The sequence below is a fragment of the Saimiri boliviensis genome, chromosome 10, assembly GCF_048565385.1.
Source record: "Saimiri boliviensis isolate mSaiBol1 chromosome 10, mSaiBol1.pri, whole genome shotgun sequence".
Classification (NCBI taxonomy): domain Eukaryota; kingdom Metazoa; phylum Chordata; class Mammalia; order Primates; family Cebidae; genus Saimiri; species Saimiri boliviensis.
Window position 1 is genome coordinate 35,675,174 of NC_133458.1, and position 18,273 is coordinate 35,693,446.

The following is an 18,273-nucleotide window of genomic DNA, read 5'->3' on the forward strand; positions in this document are numbered from 1 at the left end:
CAGTCTTTCTGTGGGTGCTTATGTTCAACGAAGACAAAACATTTACTTTTGAAGAAATAAGCAGGAAAGAGTGTCTATTTTGAGATTATTCTATTCAATGGATGTTAAAGAATGGAAAACCACTTTCAAATATGCACTATATTTATATTTGCCACTTCTGTGTCTCTCATTTAGTAAATTATAACTTTCTCAAACTTTACGAGTCACAGTTAAATGCTTAGCCTTGATTTTAATATTAGACCTGAGACATTTTCCATGGGTTTGCTTTTTTCCAAAAATTTTGCTCTGCCTCAGTGAGTAAAATTAAAGGGAAATAGAATGAAGACTGTGGGACAGGGAAACATTTCTTTGTCTTATTAATATGAAAATGAATATTCTCTCTTTTTCCATTCTGAATTTAGAAAATCTGTTTTTTCTGTATAATACTGAAATATTTAACAATTCATAAAAAACATAAGCATTTACATTAAAATACAACCTTAAATAAAGCCCTGTAATTTTTACCAGGAACCTTGTAAAATATGATGAATATACACGCATGAATATTAAAACAAGAAAGACCACTCAACATTCAAATAGAAATGCAGCATTACATAAAATATAATAAATATCCAGGATATCAGATCCATAAATTGATCACTATTCTGATTTAGATTCTTTTTTCCAGTTAAGACTTTTACTATATAATTTATTATAACCTTATGAGTTAAGCATAACTAATGTGAAAAGAGAATTCAATTAATCGGACTGCTGAAATAACATGATTTTTGATATTTTGCAGCTATTTTAATCTATAACATGTAAAACTGTTATTTTAGCAAGAAACACCTCCATATAACTAACTGCTAAATTAAATTCTCTTCTGTGTCCAAAAAAAATAGTCAGTTTTAATAGTATGAAAAAAAAAAAAGAAGTTAAACTTATTTATGAGATAATTTTACTGCCGTAGCTCTTGGGCTTTGTCAATAAATGTTTTAAGTTTTAATATAGATCATATAACTTAAATACTGTATTTACAAAATAGAAACATTTTAAACAAAATACTTTACAAAATACTGTCTTTACACATTTAAAGGGTGCTTTTCTTTACAATGTATGAAATTATATTTTTAACCTCTACTTTTTGCCTCTACTTTTCTCGCATGTTTCAGGATTCTCCCCGCTAGTATCTCAGAGGTGGGTTTTTAACAGTGGAAACTGGTCTGTGATAAAAGTATGAATCTAAAGATGAAAGACTGCTATATACCTTATGAACCATTTTCTAGATTCTCTCAGTTTAAAGGCACTTTAAATCATCCATTTTCTTTTTACATATTGATTCTTTGTCACTAAACATCTGTAACAAGGATTTTTTAGGGATATTGTATCACTTAGGAAGATTCTTTTTTGATTGCCTTTCTTTGGAAGTGCATGAACGAATAAGTCAGCACCCACTGCTTATGTCAACTTTTCAACATCTTCTGTCTATGCCCAAGCAGTATAATCTCTTCCATTAAAATACTGACAGAATATATGAGATTCATATTAATGTCTCCTTGTTGCTATAAGAGGTGCTTTTTAAAAATGACTAATGATCACCCACCATTATTGAGTCTTGTAACTAACGTCCATATTCAAGGATCTTATCCTGAGTATGGCGGGCCTCCTGGCATGAGGGATGTTTCCTGTTATTTCTTGCTTAGGAAACAGATTATCTTCCTTATATGTCAATATATAGTCCCCAAATCACCAAAAGATGAATATAAACCTTTTTAATGTTAGAATCTCAAGAAATCCACATGATCAATGGGTTGATCTGGCAAAGGAAAATATGTCTATCAGGTAAAGGAAACTCTCAGAGAGGTCCAAGCTTCTGGGGATTTCACTGTAAGAGTCAACTTTACTAGCGCTGCACAGGGAGAGGCACCCTCTGGTTGCAATGCCATTATATATTGCTGAGGCGTCTTGCCCAACGCCGGATGGAGTGGTTACTTGCACGTGTGGACATCAGTCATGCTTTCACACCTCCTGCAACGGACATAGCAGCACCAGATGAACTTACACTCACACCTCTCCACGTGCCTGACCACATGGGTGTTGTAGCCTCGGCCACAGCAGAGGAGGTTGCAGCCGTCTGCACCCTCTGAAGTACGGTTGCATTCTCTGCCTTGTGTCCCGGGGATTCCCAGCTTCTTATCTTCTACACAGTAGTTGGGAGATTTATTAACATAGAGCAGATCATCCTTGTGGATTGGTATTTTCCTCTGATCTTTCTCTCTCCTGCGCATTTTCCTCTTTATTTTGTCTGATATCTGGATACTGTTTTCATATTTATCCTTCAACAAATGGCCGATCTTTTCAAAAGAAGACATGGTTTTCCAGCATGTTTTCACAGCACAAGAGCCGGAAACTCCGTGGCAGCGGCAGTCCACTGACATCAGCTTGGCGACAGCCTGAAACCAACAGTAATTGTGTTCAACTGTCAATCATAAAGTGTTTTACTCAACAACAGAAGCATAGTTAATCTAATCACTTAATTTTCTGAGTCTCCTTTCTCTTCAATAAAACGATGGTTTTGAACATAAACAATCTTTTAAACTTCGTAGGTTTCAAATGTTTTGTCCTTTGGTTTTTGTCCCAAATGTTTGTCCAAATTTCTTGACCATCCAGAGCAAACCTTTCCAAGTTGTACTTAAAGCAGTGGACCAGACTAATATTATTGGAGATTATCGGAGATAACAAAAGGAAATTACTTCTATTTCTAATCCCTGGTCTAATTTTGAATGTGGTAGGATGCTCATGCATGCCTGTATGTTCCTGATACAATTCAACTCCTCATTTATCAGAATTCAGCTCAGGGACCAGCAACATCAGCATCACTTGTGAGAAATGCAGGCTCTCAGGCCCCACTCCAGACCTGCAGAATCAAAAGCTGCAGTTTCACAAGATTGTCATTAAAATTTGAGAAGCACCGAGTGAGAAGTTACCCTCAGCTCTCATGGTGCACAGAAACATCATAGAACTTTACAAATAATGGTCAAACGTCTCAGATTCTGATTTCACTGGTCTGGCCGGGGATGGGGTGTCCAGGCCATGGTACTTCCACCAAGCTGCTGAGACTATTTTAATGGGCATCCAGGGATAAGACCTATTGATTCAATGGAGAGTTCTCAAGTTTGAACACTGTAAAAGTCAGTTACATACAAAGGGAGGGAGGAAGGTGGGGAACAATGCTATCTCCTGGTTCCAGGCCACGAAAGAAACTGTGATAAATCTGGTTTAGTTGGTAAGAAGGAGAAGGGGCTACAGTGTGGTGGCTCCCCCAAGCAGATTCTCCTTTTCTGGGAAATTAATTCAAACATATGTCCTATCCTTGATTAATCAGTAACAGTATCCTAGCATGGAAAATAGTAAGGCGATAATGTTTATGTAAGTTTCCAATTCTAAGTGCTAAGTTCAATTTAAGCAGACTAAGAAATTAAATGAAACTACCTATATTTGTAATAGCCCACTGCCTGGCACATACTAAGGTCTCAGTAAAAGCCCCTTTCTCTGAAAAAGAAGGTACAGTTAGAGTTGAGATAAACATTTCCAGTGAGGCTAGGGGGGGCAAAAACAATATAGAGATTTCAAAAGTTTAGGGCTCTAATCTCTTACATACCAGGCTAGCCCACATAGCTTCCTTCAATCCCCAGATGATGGCAGAACAGATTAATAAATCATCAGGGCTAGCTGTGGAGTTGACGTGCTGTCAACATACGGGGTAAAATAAAAGATGGATCCATCCATTCAATAACTTGGAAATTATGGATGTAATCTCACCAAAGAAAGGAAAAACCTCACAGTTTAAATTCTATTTACAGTTCTTATCAAAACTACAAAATTGACAGGGGTCTACACTTTGCTATTTTGTACCAAACCTGACATTTGCAGAATGTTATGTTTTCAAACAACTATAAAAAATATCTGAACTATCAAATAATATTTGCAACCTCAAATAAGAGCATACGCTATTGATTTGTGCAATGCTTGATATTTCTTAGTATGTTTAAAATCATAAACAGAATAATATTTAAATTATGTCCTTTATAGGCACATATGCTTTTTTTGAATTCACAAAACTAAGAAACTAATAGATGTATCGATTTCTTCTTAACCCAGGGCAAAAGATGTCCTGGGATTACATGACAGCAATTTATAAAGTATGTCACAGAGGCTTATTTGGTTAAATTTATGGCATTTCATATTCACAAAGCCCTCAAATTTCTAAAACACTTCCGGGCAAATAAATGTTCAAATAAATGTGATCTGCCTACCTTTGTTCAAATTTTAAGCTCCTGAAGGTTATGAGAAAAAGAGAGCACAATCAGTGCTAGGCAACAACAAAACAAAATTGTCCAAAGAACACTAAAAACTTAACAATGCATGTTCACATGTTTAAGCTGACCACCCTTCTTTACAACCATCACTTAGTGATTTAAAGCTGTTTCTCCCCCTGGATCATGACTGAGGAGCCGACTTTTTCTTTTATTGGCCACCTCAGACATCATGTAAGATGCTGCCAATTTGCACAGCACAAGGGACAGAGTAGATGCTCATCAAATGCTTATTGAATATTTGGTCCAGCGCATTGAACAGTTTTATCTCATCCTCTGTTGGTAAACTAAATCAAGGTGGAGTAATAAAAACCACTTCTTAAACAAGTGTCACTGCTAAGAGGTTAATGGTACTGTTTTGAGCAGCTGGGCTCTCTCTTTCAATTCCCTCAGCTTTAACCCCATCCGTAATAGTGTTATTCTACAAAAGTTACACGCTACCTCACAGGTTGAAGGATAAAAAGAGAGACTGATTTTCAAATTCAATTACATCATCTGCTGAATTTGTATTGAAAGTACGGGAAGATTTCCCTCCTAGAAAATTAGCCCTTTTGAATACATACATAGAATTTATAATTTTTCTGTGATGACATTTTTAAGAGTTTTATTCTATTACCTTTGAATTGTAAGTGTCTCTAACAATAAACATAAGAAAATAAATAATATTTTTATTATATATGATGTATATTATTTTTATATCCTAGAACATCTATAGAGGTATACACATATTCTTACAATATCTATATCTATAAACTATATAGATATATATAGCTGGTCTGGAAAAAAAAGATAAATGATCTTCAAGGAAAAAATTATCAGTAACCTGACCTAGAATTTAAAAGATTATACCCCATAATACTCCAAGGAAAGAATCTGGACAACCTGGAATTAGAATAAAGAAATGTAATCACCACTCAGAACTGATGAAATGCAAAATTCAAGGGCAGTTAAACATGCACACATACACGAAGTTTAATTCTACAGAACTTAGTGCTTCTCAGAGCACATTTTAATAAATATTTTACCTGATTTAGTTTTAGAGGAAGAAATCTGTTGCACATAGTAGGTAGTTATTAAGCAGGTACTTATGATTTCAATTTTACAGAAAAATAAAGTCTGGTTAAGACATTTGTCTTACATAAGGAGAGTTGGTGATAAATGATATAAGGTATTAATATGCAGCAGGATAATTTTAGTAGAATAGGAAAAGATAAAAGAAGAAAATGCAAGCATATTTAAGGAAATTGCATGAACACTCCCCCAAAATGTGTGTTCTGGAGATTTTCCTCTAGAATTCTTAATTAATGTTAAACAGCCATTCTGAATTGCAGCGATAGCACCATCATTTTCTGCTAAAGGAACATAAGAGAATAGCAAAGGAATGAGTGCTGTGTGGTTATGAGAAAATTCCTTTCTCTCCTCTAGTTGAGTTGTTAAGTTTTATAACGATATTAACAGAAGAATGTTTTGTTAACTATTGCAAACAGATGTGCACATTTTGGTGGAATATTTTTAAACTATGTCAGAGCAATCAGGAGGGTAACATTTAATCTACTGGGCTCCTTGTGTAAGTTTTGGTTTGATAAATTTCTAATGAAGTGAAATAAGAAAGATGCATCATTAATACTTAATGTAAACATAGAAACCACTTGAGAAGTGGTTTAAGAACTGATTGGTTCCATAATTTTGACTCAGAGGTAATGTGGCAGTTGGTGATTGTTTTTCAGTAAATTACTTTGTCCGAATTTTACAAAAACGGCCAGAAAACTGCTGTGGAACGTTTTGTGACTAACATTTCATTTTCTCAACTATCAGATGATTTAAGTTTTTATAAAAACTGCGACATGAGGTTGGATGGGTGTACGTAGGATTCTTGTTCCTCTGACCCATTTTGCCTTTTCTGTCCAAAAATATATTTGAACCTACTGAAAAGCAAAACACTATGTGTTGGTCAACTACTTATAAATATTCTTGGAATAGGTCAATGAAAATTTGGGATTGAGCCCTTCCCACTTTGTTGAGTTACTCATCATAAAACAAATTATGGGGTAGGGAAACTTAAAAGTTTATGAGGTGGACATGGGAAGAATGGAAATATTTTAAGCACACCAAAAGAAATACCCATAAATATTCCAAGTCACATTATTCCCAGAAGTTCTGCCCCTGGAAGACATCACATCATTCTGTTAGCCAATCACCATTCAGGAACATTATTCTTGGAGTCATAACTTTAGGAATGGTGTCAGAAACCAAGTGGGAATCAGAGTATTTAAGGTTAGCGGTTAGAAAATCATCTATCCTGCTCACAGTACTACTAAGCGCCAGTACCCACATTTTTCTGAATGCTTTCCTACATTTTGAGTTTGGGATTTTGAGGCTAAGAAAATCAACTCAATTGAATACAGACCTGAATTTTACTCAGAAGAACATGCCCATTAGATTAAAATCCTAATTGCCAATGTTGAAAAAAATGAGCTGATTGCTCTTCCATGTTAGTTAATAACGAGGAAACCTGTTTTTTGGTGTTTTTGTTTTGTCTCCCATCCACAGAAAGAAAAATACAAAACTATGTTGAATTATAATACCTCATGAGAAAACAAAAACAACAACAAAAGCACCAGCATCGTACCTACCAAATAACCAGGTAAACATTTTCTAATATTTTAAGATTTCATCTACATGTGAAACAATGTAAACCAAAAATGAACAATGTGAAAAAAAATTCAGTAGAGAAAACTCAGAGATTTATACAAAATGTACATATATGCATAGGTTGAATTGTTTTCAAGCTAGTTAGAATAACAGCAAGAACCTAGATCATGTTAGAAAATTATTTTTTGCCCATAAAAGTGGATTAAAATTAATGCTGAATAAAAGGTATGTTTTTAATAAAGTCAGAATATAAATAATAATTTAAGATTAACATGAATGGTTACAGAGCAGAATATTACCTACCTAATTTGAAAAACACGCAAGATAAAATAAAACCAACTAGCTGCCAAATGTTACCAATGAAAGTACATTTATGTTTTAGGGTTATTTACAGGTCCCAAGATGATTTTATTTAAGATAATCAATTATAACATGAGATTTTGTGTTTTGAATTTCTAGTTTATTAAAAATCTCTACCAAATTTCCTTAAAAAATGGCTAATAAAGACTTAAGGTCTGTTAATAACAAGCATTCGTTTATTTGTTTTCTTGTTTTAAAATTGTATTAATTTGAATAATCTTATCTCTAGTTTTGACTCCAGAGTTTTAAGAACATATGCTAATTACATTTGACCTCTTTTAATTAGTATGCTAGAAATAATAAAAATTATTTTATTGGATAGTATTCAAATTGAAGCAACATCTCACTCATTTTTTTAAAAAAGGTAAAATCTTAAGAGAAAGAGACGTGTATAACTATGGTGTTAGGCAAGAGTTATTTTAGTAAAATAAGATAACTTAAAATTTTTAAAGAAAAATACGAAAAGCTTACATGGCTGTTTACTGACATTCCTACTATTTTGCTATTTTGAATTAAATATTTAAATTGAATTAAAATTAAAATTTGAATTTGAAGTGTTACGGTGATGGTGCTATATTTACTGACTTTTCTGTTTTTGAATTTGAAATTGACTAAGTAAAGAAAACTGATGGTAACTTGTAACTATTCTAAATGGGTTCCATTTATTCACTTTCCAAAAATGAAAAACAAATGCAGCATATACTTTAAAGATTCCTAAGAGATATTGCAACTTGTTTTATTTATTTCAGAAGAATGTGGCAGATTGAAATGATTACTTTGGGACCTTTATAAATTATTGAATATTTACAAGAGTATATGATACGTACTAATATTCACATACTGAACAAGTTTATTACAACATAGAAAATATATATTCATATAAAAGATTTAGACTCTTTTAGAAAAGTCACTGAATTGCCAACTAAGTTATAGAACTCAAAATTTATTGTGTCAATATTCACTAACGTGAATATGTATAAGTTAAATGTAGCTAAAGAATGATCCATTTTAAGAAAACTGTAAAAATGTAGAATTCATAAAAGACAGTAATTACGTAGCAGTTCTTCAAATGTGCCTCCTCTGTATCTTTAAGATACCTATATTATAAAATATATATGTTTAGCATATTTATAGCTTCTTAATGCTTAGGTGTATTTATGAATTTTAGAAATGAACCTACATTGCTTTATAATAAAATAACTATTTGTCTTAAAAAAAAACTTTCCTTTACAAAATATATTAGTTAAGCGTGTGTATTCCCTAAGAATGTTTGCTAGAAAAAGGTAAGTACAAAACTCACAACGTGTTTAGGAGACGCTGCCCACTAAAAAGTAGATTTCAAAAAATATAATAAAAATTTAAATTGGGGGAAATGAAATTCGATTCAGTCCTATAAGATAGGCATATACTGTAGATCTTATTCTGGCTCTGCAACTAAGGGGGCAGAACCAATGAAGCCTACAGGCACTTGTGCATCTATTATATTATAATTAAAGTTTTAGGCATACACAGTATACAACCACAAACACATCCTATAACACGATTTAACTCATATCAGATAGAGAACCGAAATTGTGATTAGTACATGTTCATGAAAGAGTATATATATATGTGTGTGTGTGTGTAATACACATATGTAAAATATATGCAAATGTGTATACACACACACACACACACACACACACACACACACACGAACATACATTCATTCTAAACAAAGCCTTCTATTCATCCTCTTACCAGAGAAGAAATTTTTCAATTGCTTACCATGGATGCTTTAATGCATATATATTTAGAAAAGAAGATTTTCTGTGTTTGTAGTCTTTGAAAAACAATATAAATTCTCAGCATCTCACTTGAAGGCTGCCAGTGTTAGGTTTTTAAGTTATTTGGACAGATTCATCCAGATGTGCTGTCCTAGTTAATTACCTAAAGGCATTGGATTTTGATTATTCTATTTTCTAATACATACCTGCCTTCCAGCTTCATTGTTATGTAGGTTCATTGCTAACAGTACTTTGTTTTCTTTGCCCGTGGTGTTTTTGATGGAGAAATCTAGGAACTTTCTGCTGAACCACATGCCATACTGGACATCATCGGAGCAGCCCCCCCAGTGCCAGCCTTCACTTGCTGAGCCGCCGTTCTGCAAGGTGGTGTCACAGGAACACTCTGTCATGTTGCCTGCACTGCATGACCTGGTCACAGAATGCACCAGGCCTGCAGCCATCACAGCATAAATAAATGCTGTCTCTTTGGTGCCTGGAAAAAATATAAATTGCTAAATTAGAGAGCCAGGCAACTCTCTGTTTATGTTCAGAACAAAGCCTCCTACTCATCATCTTACTAGACAAGTAATTTTTCAATTGCTTACAATGGATGCTTTAACGAGTATATATTCAGAAAGGAAGATTTCCTCTTGTTCTAGTCTCTTAAAAAGTAATATTAATTTTCAGTATTCCACTTGAAGATATCGTCATATATTGTATGGTCATACATTGTCCCTTTACCTTAAAATCATCTCTTTATTTTTAAAATTTAAAATGTACATTTGCACCCACTTCAGTGCATAGTTGACAGTCATAGCTCGGTGATGCATGTTGAATTAAAAATTCTTTGCATGGATACTGTAAACGATAATACAACACCCCCCCCCAAAAAAAACAGATTATTTTTCTTTTTAAGTTTAAAATGTGCTCTCAGAACACAAGCTGAACATTTTGGTGTGATTTTTGTTTGCATAAATAATACAAATCAAAATGAAAATTAAAATTAAGGAAAGACCAAAGCAATTGGTAAATGGCACAGTACAGTTTCACATTACAGATTAGTCTTACATTAACATGAAACAATTAAACATTTTATATAGTACTAGCCAGTCCTCTTACAGTCTTAAAAGCAATGCAAAGTAAGATAAATAAAATGTCATTAGCAAAACAAAAGTTCTATTGAAAAAAAAATCGAACATTGAAAATCATGGATTTAGCACCCTCCTGCAGTACAGTTTGAGCTAAAATCTTTGAAAATTAAAGTCCACCAAAACATTAATAACATGGACTAGAAGGGAATTAGCAGGCAACTTTTTTTTTTTCTTTCCAGATGTTTAGTTTGGAGTAGAAACAGTTTCATGCCCGTTTTCCAATAAACCTTTTCAACAGCTGATGCTTCTGCATTTCAGCAACTGTGAAGAACGCGTCTTTTTTTTTTTTTTGTCTTTTTCTTTTTCTTTTTTTCTTTTTTTTTCCCCCCTACGGGGACCAGGGCTCCTTCGGAAGGGCGTGCTGGCTAAAACGCAGCGGGGGAGGTGCGCGGCTCGGCGGGGGTGCGCGCAGGGACCGCGTAGTGAAGGGTCAAAGGCGGAGGGGCAACGGAAATGAACATGAAAAACGATAGCGCATCTATCAGCGCCCCAGTCCTAACATTGTTTGGATCTGCTGATATGCCAGGAACAATCCTGGCTCCCTGTACCTTTATCCTACCAAGTCACTACGCACGTGGAAGCGGAACTTTGTTTTCCTGCAACTTCCCGCGCTGCGGGAGTGCGCAGAGGAGGGAAGAGAACCAAGGAGCGCGCCAGTGGTCCCGCTCAGGTTAGCCGCAGGTTGGGTGGTCGCGGACAGTTGCTTTAAAAATCACCATTACTCTGTCAATGCGGTGCTCCTAGGAGCCAATAAAGGTGGGGCTTCGCTGCAATTAGCCACTTGTCCAGGGCTTGGTGCGCAGCGGAGCTGGTTAAATCAAAGCAGATGCGGCAGCCGCATTCCCCGTGGCCGACATCATGTTTCTCCAGCTGGTCACACATGTAGGGGGGCGCTACGGGGTCCGAGGGGGTCGACGGGGTAGGAGAATTAGAGTTTTTTTCCAACTCTGGCGGAGCGCCGCAGGAAGGAGGAAGAGCTCCAGCCCCGAGAGCTCTGCTCTGGACCTGGGGAGTCACCTCCCTCCAGGCTCGCACCTGCACCCCAGGTCTGGCCTCTGAAGTGCTCAATCCCCGGGCACTAAAGGGCCTCTTTGGGAACTTGGAAAACTACAGAACCAAGTAGCACAATTTATTTGGAGGAACCGGTGGAGCAGTTGTCGCCTTCTGTCACCCACCAAACCCTAAGTTCCCGGAACTCACCGCTGCTCAGCTCGTAGCCGAAGAGGGGGCTGGCGCCCATCGGGGCGGTGGTGGAGGCCGCGGTGATCCTGCAGTTCCATCTCTCGTGTCTGAACTGGCTCCTGCACTCCTGAATGCCCAGCCGGGCGCCCTCTCGGATGCTCGGCAGCAGGTACGGTTTCCTCTTGCACAGCTCCTTCTGGCGGCTGTTCAGCGGCAAATTGGCACAGCCCAGCTTCTCCGGAACCCCGAAGGAGGCAATGCCCAACCACCTGTAAGACACCGCCGCCCATAGCGTAAGCCGCTCCCCAGTCCCAGATGTTTTCCGAAAAATTAGGTCAACTCCTCCGAGGGTCCAGGCCCTTCTCCCCCAGCCTCAGTTGACAGTTCCCTGGGATTGGGCACCCCTTTTGCCACCTACCCGATGCGTCCCTGCCACTTCCATACTCACATCCAGTTTCCTTGGGCTCCGCAGGGGAACAGCACGAGCAGGGCTGCCCACAGCGCGCACAGGCGGGCCAGTCCCAGGAGCGCCGCCCTGTCCATGGCCCCCGCATCAAGTCCCCCAGCCCAGCCGCTCCTCTTTTGCCCTCCCTCCCCAGAGGCCTTTCGGGTCGGAGGTCAGTTGCCCAGCTCCAAGTTATCCTTCGCCCTCTTCCTCCTTGCATACAACATTAAAAGGCTAGCAGTGTTAGGGGCTCTCAGCAGCTTCCCCCTCCTTTGCAGCGAGCAGTAGGAGTGGTGGAGAGAGCAGCTTCGGCCCTTCTCCTGCGCAGAGGTGGAGCTATGCAGGAGATGAGGGAGCGCCCCTCGCATTCCTAGGTGAGAAACTTCTGTTGATGTATCAGCGTCTCCATCGCCCCCGGTCTCTCCTCCCATCTCCTCCCACCGGCCGCGCCTGGCGCCTGATTGGCTGAGCAGCGGCCCCGCATCTCATCATCTCGGGACCTCAGGCTCTCATTGGTGGAGAGCGGCTCCGAGGGGGGCGCGCCCGGCCTCCGGGACAGCGTGTCCAGACCCGGGCGTGTCATGACCTTTCCTGCTGTCACAGTCTCCTTACAGCGGGTCGCCGTGGGGTTGATTCAACCCGAAGACTGACAGGGCGCTTCTGAGCAACCTTGGGGGAAGGCGTGGGTTTGAGGAGTCCCACCCATCCCACCAACATCTGGGTTACCCTCTGGGTGTAGTGGCTGGAAAATGTCACTGCCCTTCTTTTTTTCTCCTCCTTCACCTCACAGGAGAATAATTTTTTGAGTCAGAGTTGGTACCAAACAAATTGACCTTCCAGTCCCCTGCTTGAGGTCCCACTGTCAGGAGACTTTGGAGAATGGATGAAGTGCTGTCAAGCTTACAGTCACCGTCACTTATGTATGCATTTATTTTGAGCAAAAGAGAAGATTCCAGCCTAGCATCTCATCTGCCATATTTAAATCGTGCTCTGTGATTTCCTTTTCCCTGTTTGTCATTTCCTGCAGTCCCCGAGAACACTGTCAGTGCCCTGCAGAAGACGGGGACAAAGAAAGTGAGAGCTGTCTGGAGAGGTCTAGAGTACATGAGAGGTGTACTCTGACCTTTTTCTCCAGTTCCACCATACGGTTTTCATGGAGACCTTGGGCAGGGCTACACATTGAAGACACATTTTTTAAAATGGTGTGCCTAGTCTTGTGGGAATTCATAAAGACAATATCTTTTTCCCCAACTGTGCAAATCAACCACACACAAGTGTAAAAGAAAATAATTTTAGATGATCAGTAAGAGAGATTAAAGAATCTAGCAGGGTACTCCGTGTAGCCCAAGATGGTTCAGAAGCAGGAAGTGTTCCAGTGACTGGCAGACTTGGAAGGTTAGTTAATCAATGTTTTGTAAGATGGAAGTTCTCTGAGAGCTATCTAAAGGCAAGTGGAACATGTTTAGCTGTGGTATCAGAAAAGCCTGCCTCACCTAATTAGACACAAGAGGTGTTTCTAAGAAGCATCATCTGTCCTCAGAGATCTTCTGAAGTGCTGATAAATTCTCATGGTGGATGCATCAGCTCAGTGGGTGCCCAAAGCCAAATTACTTAAATAGAGGATTTGGGGTCATGTGTGGTGGCTCACACCTGTAATCCCAGCACTTTTGGAAGCCAGGGCAGGTGGGTCACCTGATGTCAGGAGTTCAAGGCCAACCTAGCTAACATGGTAAAACCCTGTCCCTACTAAAAATACCAAATTAGTTGGGTGTGGTGGTGCATGTCTGTAATCCCAGCTACCTGGGAGGCTGGGTCAGGAGAATTGCTTGAACCCAAGAGGTGGAGGTTGCAGTGAGCTGAGATAGTGCCACTGCACTATAACCTGTGCCACAGAGCAAGACTTCAACTCAAAAAAATAATAGTAATAAAATAAAATAAAGAAAAAAACAAGAAAAGGATTTGATAACATTTGCTGCTCCTATATCAATCCACTTAGAGCAATAAAAGCCCGCTGAAATTTCCATCCTATCCCATTCACTTCTTTATCCAACAAATGTTTATTGAGTGTACACTATGTACCAGATTCTAAAGCCAAATTTTAGAGAATCAAGTTGATGATGGAATGTAGATACTGATCCAGAAATGTTTTGGCTAATGGCTAGTGGCCTCTGAAAGTCAGAGGCTTCATCCAAGCTCATTTTATTCTGTGAGCTTCTCCAGGAGAGACCATGGTGGATTCCTTGCTGTACCCCTGCCATTGGGCCCAGTACATGAGATTCTGTTTTTGAACACAATTTATTGAGTGGATTAACCCTGAGGAACATCCTGAGCAGATATCTAAGAGGCCTAAATGCTGGAACGAGATTAATTACTTCATTTCAACCTTGGGTTTGGGGATGCTGGGCAATATCCATACCTTAGGGTGATTTCAGGGCTAACAGTGGTAGATGCTTTAAAGAGGTTTTTTGATTTTTTAAATTCGAAAATATATATGAGTCCCTATTATGGGCTAGAAAGTGGGGATAACACTGAATCAAATGATTGTGACATTCACGGTCTACTTGGCAAGACAGACAAGGGAGCAGGCAGCTACAATACAGTGCAATAAATGTATGAAAGTACAGTGTGCTGTGAACACAGAGAGGAAGATTATTTCAGTCTTGGAGATCACAGTGGGAAAGAGACACTTGAATGTTGAATTCATTGTTATTCTGGGAATCTAGCAAGTCTAGGCATCCAGATAAAGCCTTTGGGGTGCAGTCCCAGGGTATTCTGTACTTGCAGTTTGAGATCACTGTGTAACAAACATTCTCAAACACAAGACACAATTTTAAGGCCTGAGTCATCTAGCACCTCTTTTGTATGGGCTGGAGCCTTAGGGGTCATCCTGTCTTTATCTTCAAAGCAAAGGAGACATATTTCTGGGAGTTGACCTAGCTGAAGAAGGAGACTTTTCATTCAGCCACCAGACATTTGAATGATGATTTTGTGCCAGGTATTGTGAAGTTTCATATTCTGAGAGCTGTCATGGCCCCAACTCCCTCTTACTCTCTTTCTTTGTCTCCCTGTTTCTGTCTCATCCTCCATCTTTCTCTACACCAAATTGATACTCACTTTACAGATAAGGAAATTAATTTGAGAAGATTAAGAAACTTGCTCAAGGTTACTCAGCTAATAAGTAGTAGGGTAAAACAAAACAAAATAAAAACCTTCAACCTTATTTTAGAGGACCCTCCTTTTTTTTTTTTTTTTTTTTTTTTTTTTTTTTTTTTTTTTTTTTGAGGTGAGGTGTCACTCTATTGCCCAGCCCGGAGTATAGTGGCTCTATCATGGCTCATTACAGCCTCAACTCCCAGGCACAAGCGATGCTCCCCCTCAGCCTCCTGACTAGCTGGTACTACAAGTGTGCACCATTATATTCAGTTACATTTTTTATTTTTTGTGGAGACAAGGGTCTCACTATGTTTCCCAGACTGGTCTCAAACTCCTGTTTCAATCCTCCTGCCTCAGCCTCCCAAAGTGCTGGGATTATAGGCATGAGCCATGGCACCTGGCCAAGGCCCTGTTTTTTTCACTACAACATACTGCTGCATAATCTAATTCAAAACATATCTGTTAGGATTTATGTATATACATAAAAATACTTTTCCCGACCAAATCCCCAAATCTCAATATTGGGTTTTGGGTTGAAATTTTTTACTGGTGTTTTATGGTGCCTTACATCACAGTTCACAGATCTCTCCACCGAAACATTGAAAAAATTGTTTTGTCCTCCAAAAATAAACAAAACCTACCATAGGGAGGTCTTTTGAGACTCCTCTGTGAAGCAGGTCTCTCTGAGGCAAATGGTGAGATGCATGAGTGCCTTTCCATCTTTCTGTTTTTGCCCTCTGTGGTTTTTGCTAGCTGAGAGGGGCAGTGGAAAGAGCCCTGGGCTGGGTTGGGTAAACTAGGGCTTCTGTCAGCAGGTGATGATATGTGGACTACTCATTTCAACTTTGAGTCTCAGTTTTTTCATTTGTAAAATGATCAAAATTTATTTTTCAGATCTGAATCTCTTACTGGAGCTGCCATAGGGCTGGAGTGGTGGTACTTGTGTGTGTGAACACACGTGTGCACGTGGTGCGGAGGGCGAAGCTGCATTTGCTAGGGGACTGCAGGAGGAGGAAACTTAGCCATTGACAGGGTCTTGTATACCCGAAAGATGGCTCAGTTCCTGAGGTGGCGTAGGCTAGAGTTTTTTGTCCCCTATCTTGTATTAATATCTCCAGTTTCACTTTTGCTTCTGGATTTCAAGGAAAATGGATCTATGTTAATGGCAGAAATCATTTAAAATGGTAAAATGGTTGAATTTTAAAATATCTTGCCAAGTCATGTGAAATTTTGTTTGGAGAATATAAGAAGTTACAGATATTTTATTTATCCTGACATACGAAAGTGAGGAGCCCTTTCATAATCTAATTTACGTCTATTATTATAAAGCCGCTCAACTCTACTCTCATTGGAGGGGATTATGCTATTTAGACTTGATGAATGAAATAAAGGATAAATCAAATCCAGACATGTATACAGTTGCACGTTTCAAATTGTGCATTTCTTTCGCAGCAAGTAGGAGCTTCTTTTCCTATTTGTTATTTTTTGTTTTGTGACTGAAGAGAGGACAAAATATTAACTGACCAATAGAATGTGAGACCTGAGGCTTACTGTACTATACACACTTTTTAAGCTTCAAGTGTCCATATGTGCAAAATGTTGTGAAGATTTTATCATTAATCATTTAATAAATAAATAAATGAGAGCTAATTTTATGTCATGTCATGATCTGAGCCCAGTTGACTAGAATTTGATTAGTGATACCAAGAAAATCACAAGACAGCAAGTTGCATAGGTTACTCAAGCACTTGTAGTCTCTGGATTCCACAGAGAGGGCACACACTTAAACTCATTTTCCTAGCAAGAGGTAAGGTGCTCTGAGGTGTATTCAGGGAAAAGGATTTAGGAAGGGGAGAGCCAGATTTCAAGCATATTCATTTCACTCAAAAGAGCTTTCTTAAGGTACTGAATCTGTGACTGTGGTCATCTCCAATCAGCGGAGCCAACTGAACCAGATAAGTAGCTGGACAACAATAAATCCCATCTTCCACCCAAGACAGTAGTAGATTACTAGTTGTAGAACACAGGGGAGCCTCTTCCTTCTGATAGTTTTCTCTCAGTCCCTAGGAAACTCAGCAAAAAAAGTCTGCCTGCAGAGATATGCCTTGGACTCTGCCTCTGGCAGCCCATCAGAGGACGAGACTTCTAAAGGCCTTGTTGTAAGAATTTCTGCTGTAGATCACAGAGACTTATGTGCTGGAAACTGATACCAGAAGCACCCCAGCTGGTCTTAACTCCCATGATAGAACAGAAGACCAGAGGTGACTTTTTACATAACTGGGTCCCCATCCATTCTATTTTAAATTCCACCTGGATGCTACAAGTGTGGAACAGAGCACAGGCTTGTGACCACTGGCTCTCAGAAGGGGGTGGAGAATGGCATTCTGGATAGCCTGCTGTCCTTTAGTGGCCAGAAAAACCCGCAGGAATGACAGACTTGGAGGAACAGAGGAGACATCAGTGATGGTCCCAGGAGAAAAAACAGGAGTTGGAAAGGGATGACGGTTTGCTTTTTAAATTTCCACAACCACAAAAGTTAAAGTTTTTGTTTACTCATCCTAGTAATTAAGGTTGGAGAAGCCTTGTCAAGTGTTAGTAGAAAGTGATATATCTCTTACCAGCATCTCCCCAGCAATCCTTAAAAAGTTTAAAATAAAAAAGAGGGTACCTCAAGATTTTTTTAAGTGGTATTTTGTAGGCATTATGCAATTTTTTTTTGAAATAAAAGTAAAAACATTCCTTGACAAGTAAGAGTGGTAACTTCATTCAGAGGGTGAAAGTAAGCAAAATGCACAAAACTGAAATATACTTGTAGTTTTTATTGTTTAAATACTTTTTTCCAGTAAACATTTCCAAATAAAGCAACTACATTAACTAATGAATTATTTTAATGTTTTAATGTTATCAAGAAAATTAAAGATCTGGTATTTACATTTTTTAGAGTAATATTTATGGAGTAATCACTAGGCTGCCTATCATGGAAAAACAAATTTTCTCTTCTTGGGGGATTTTCCTAAGATAGAATAATTAAGACTTTAAGGGGCCAGGCGTGGTGGCTCACACTTGTAATTCCAGCACTTTAGGAGGCTGAGGTGGTAGGATCGCTTGAGCCCTGGAGTTTGAAACCAGCCTGAGCAATATAGGGAGACCCTGTCTCAACAAATAATTTAAACATTAGCTGGTGTGTTGGTGTGCATCTGTGGTCTTAG

At 38.7% G+C, this 18,273-nt stretch overlaps 1 protein-coding gene across 2 annotated transcripts; it reads right to left on the minus strand.

The window, feature by feature from the left end:
* Positions 1 to 203: 203 nt before the first annotated feature.
* Positions 204 to 15,819, minus strand: WNT16 (Wnt family member 16). 2 transcript variants are annotated; one of them, XM_003921045.3, is made up of 4 exons: positions 15,706 to 15,819; positions 11,485 to 11,735; positions 9,340 to 9,626; positions 204 to 2,432 (listed from the first exon to the last, which is right to left on the minus strand). In XM_003921045.3, the coding sequence occupies exons 1-4, from the start codon at positions 15,768 to 15,770 to the stop codon at positions 1,968 to 1,970; spliced, it is 1,068 nt and encodes a 355-aa protein (XP_003921094.1). In that variant the 5' UTR covers positions 15,771 to 15,819; the 3' UTR covers positions 204 to 1,967. The 2 variants fall into 2 exon arrangements, with proteins under 2 accessions (XP_003921094.1, XP_003921093.1); XM_003921044.4 differs by lacking the exon at positions 15,706 to 15,819 and adding an exon at positions 11,915 to 12,301.
* Positions 15,820 to 18,273: the final 2,454 nt, after the last annotated feature.

Coding starts and splice junctions, on each gene's coding strand:
- WNT16 (XM_003921044.4), bottom strand. CDS start 12,009: ATGGACAGGGCGGCGCTCCTGGGACTGGCCCGCCTGTGCGCGCTGTGG. Junction 9,627..11,484: donor CGGCTACGAGCTGAGCAGCG/GTGAGTTCCGGG, acceptor TATTTTTTCCAG/GCACCAAAGAGACAGCATTT. Junction 2,433..9,339: donor ACAATGAAGCTGGAAGGCAG/GTATGTATTAGA, acceptor TGTTGGTTTCAG/GCTGTCGCCAAGCTGATGTC.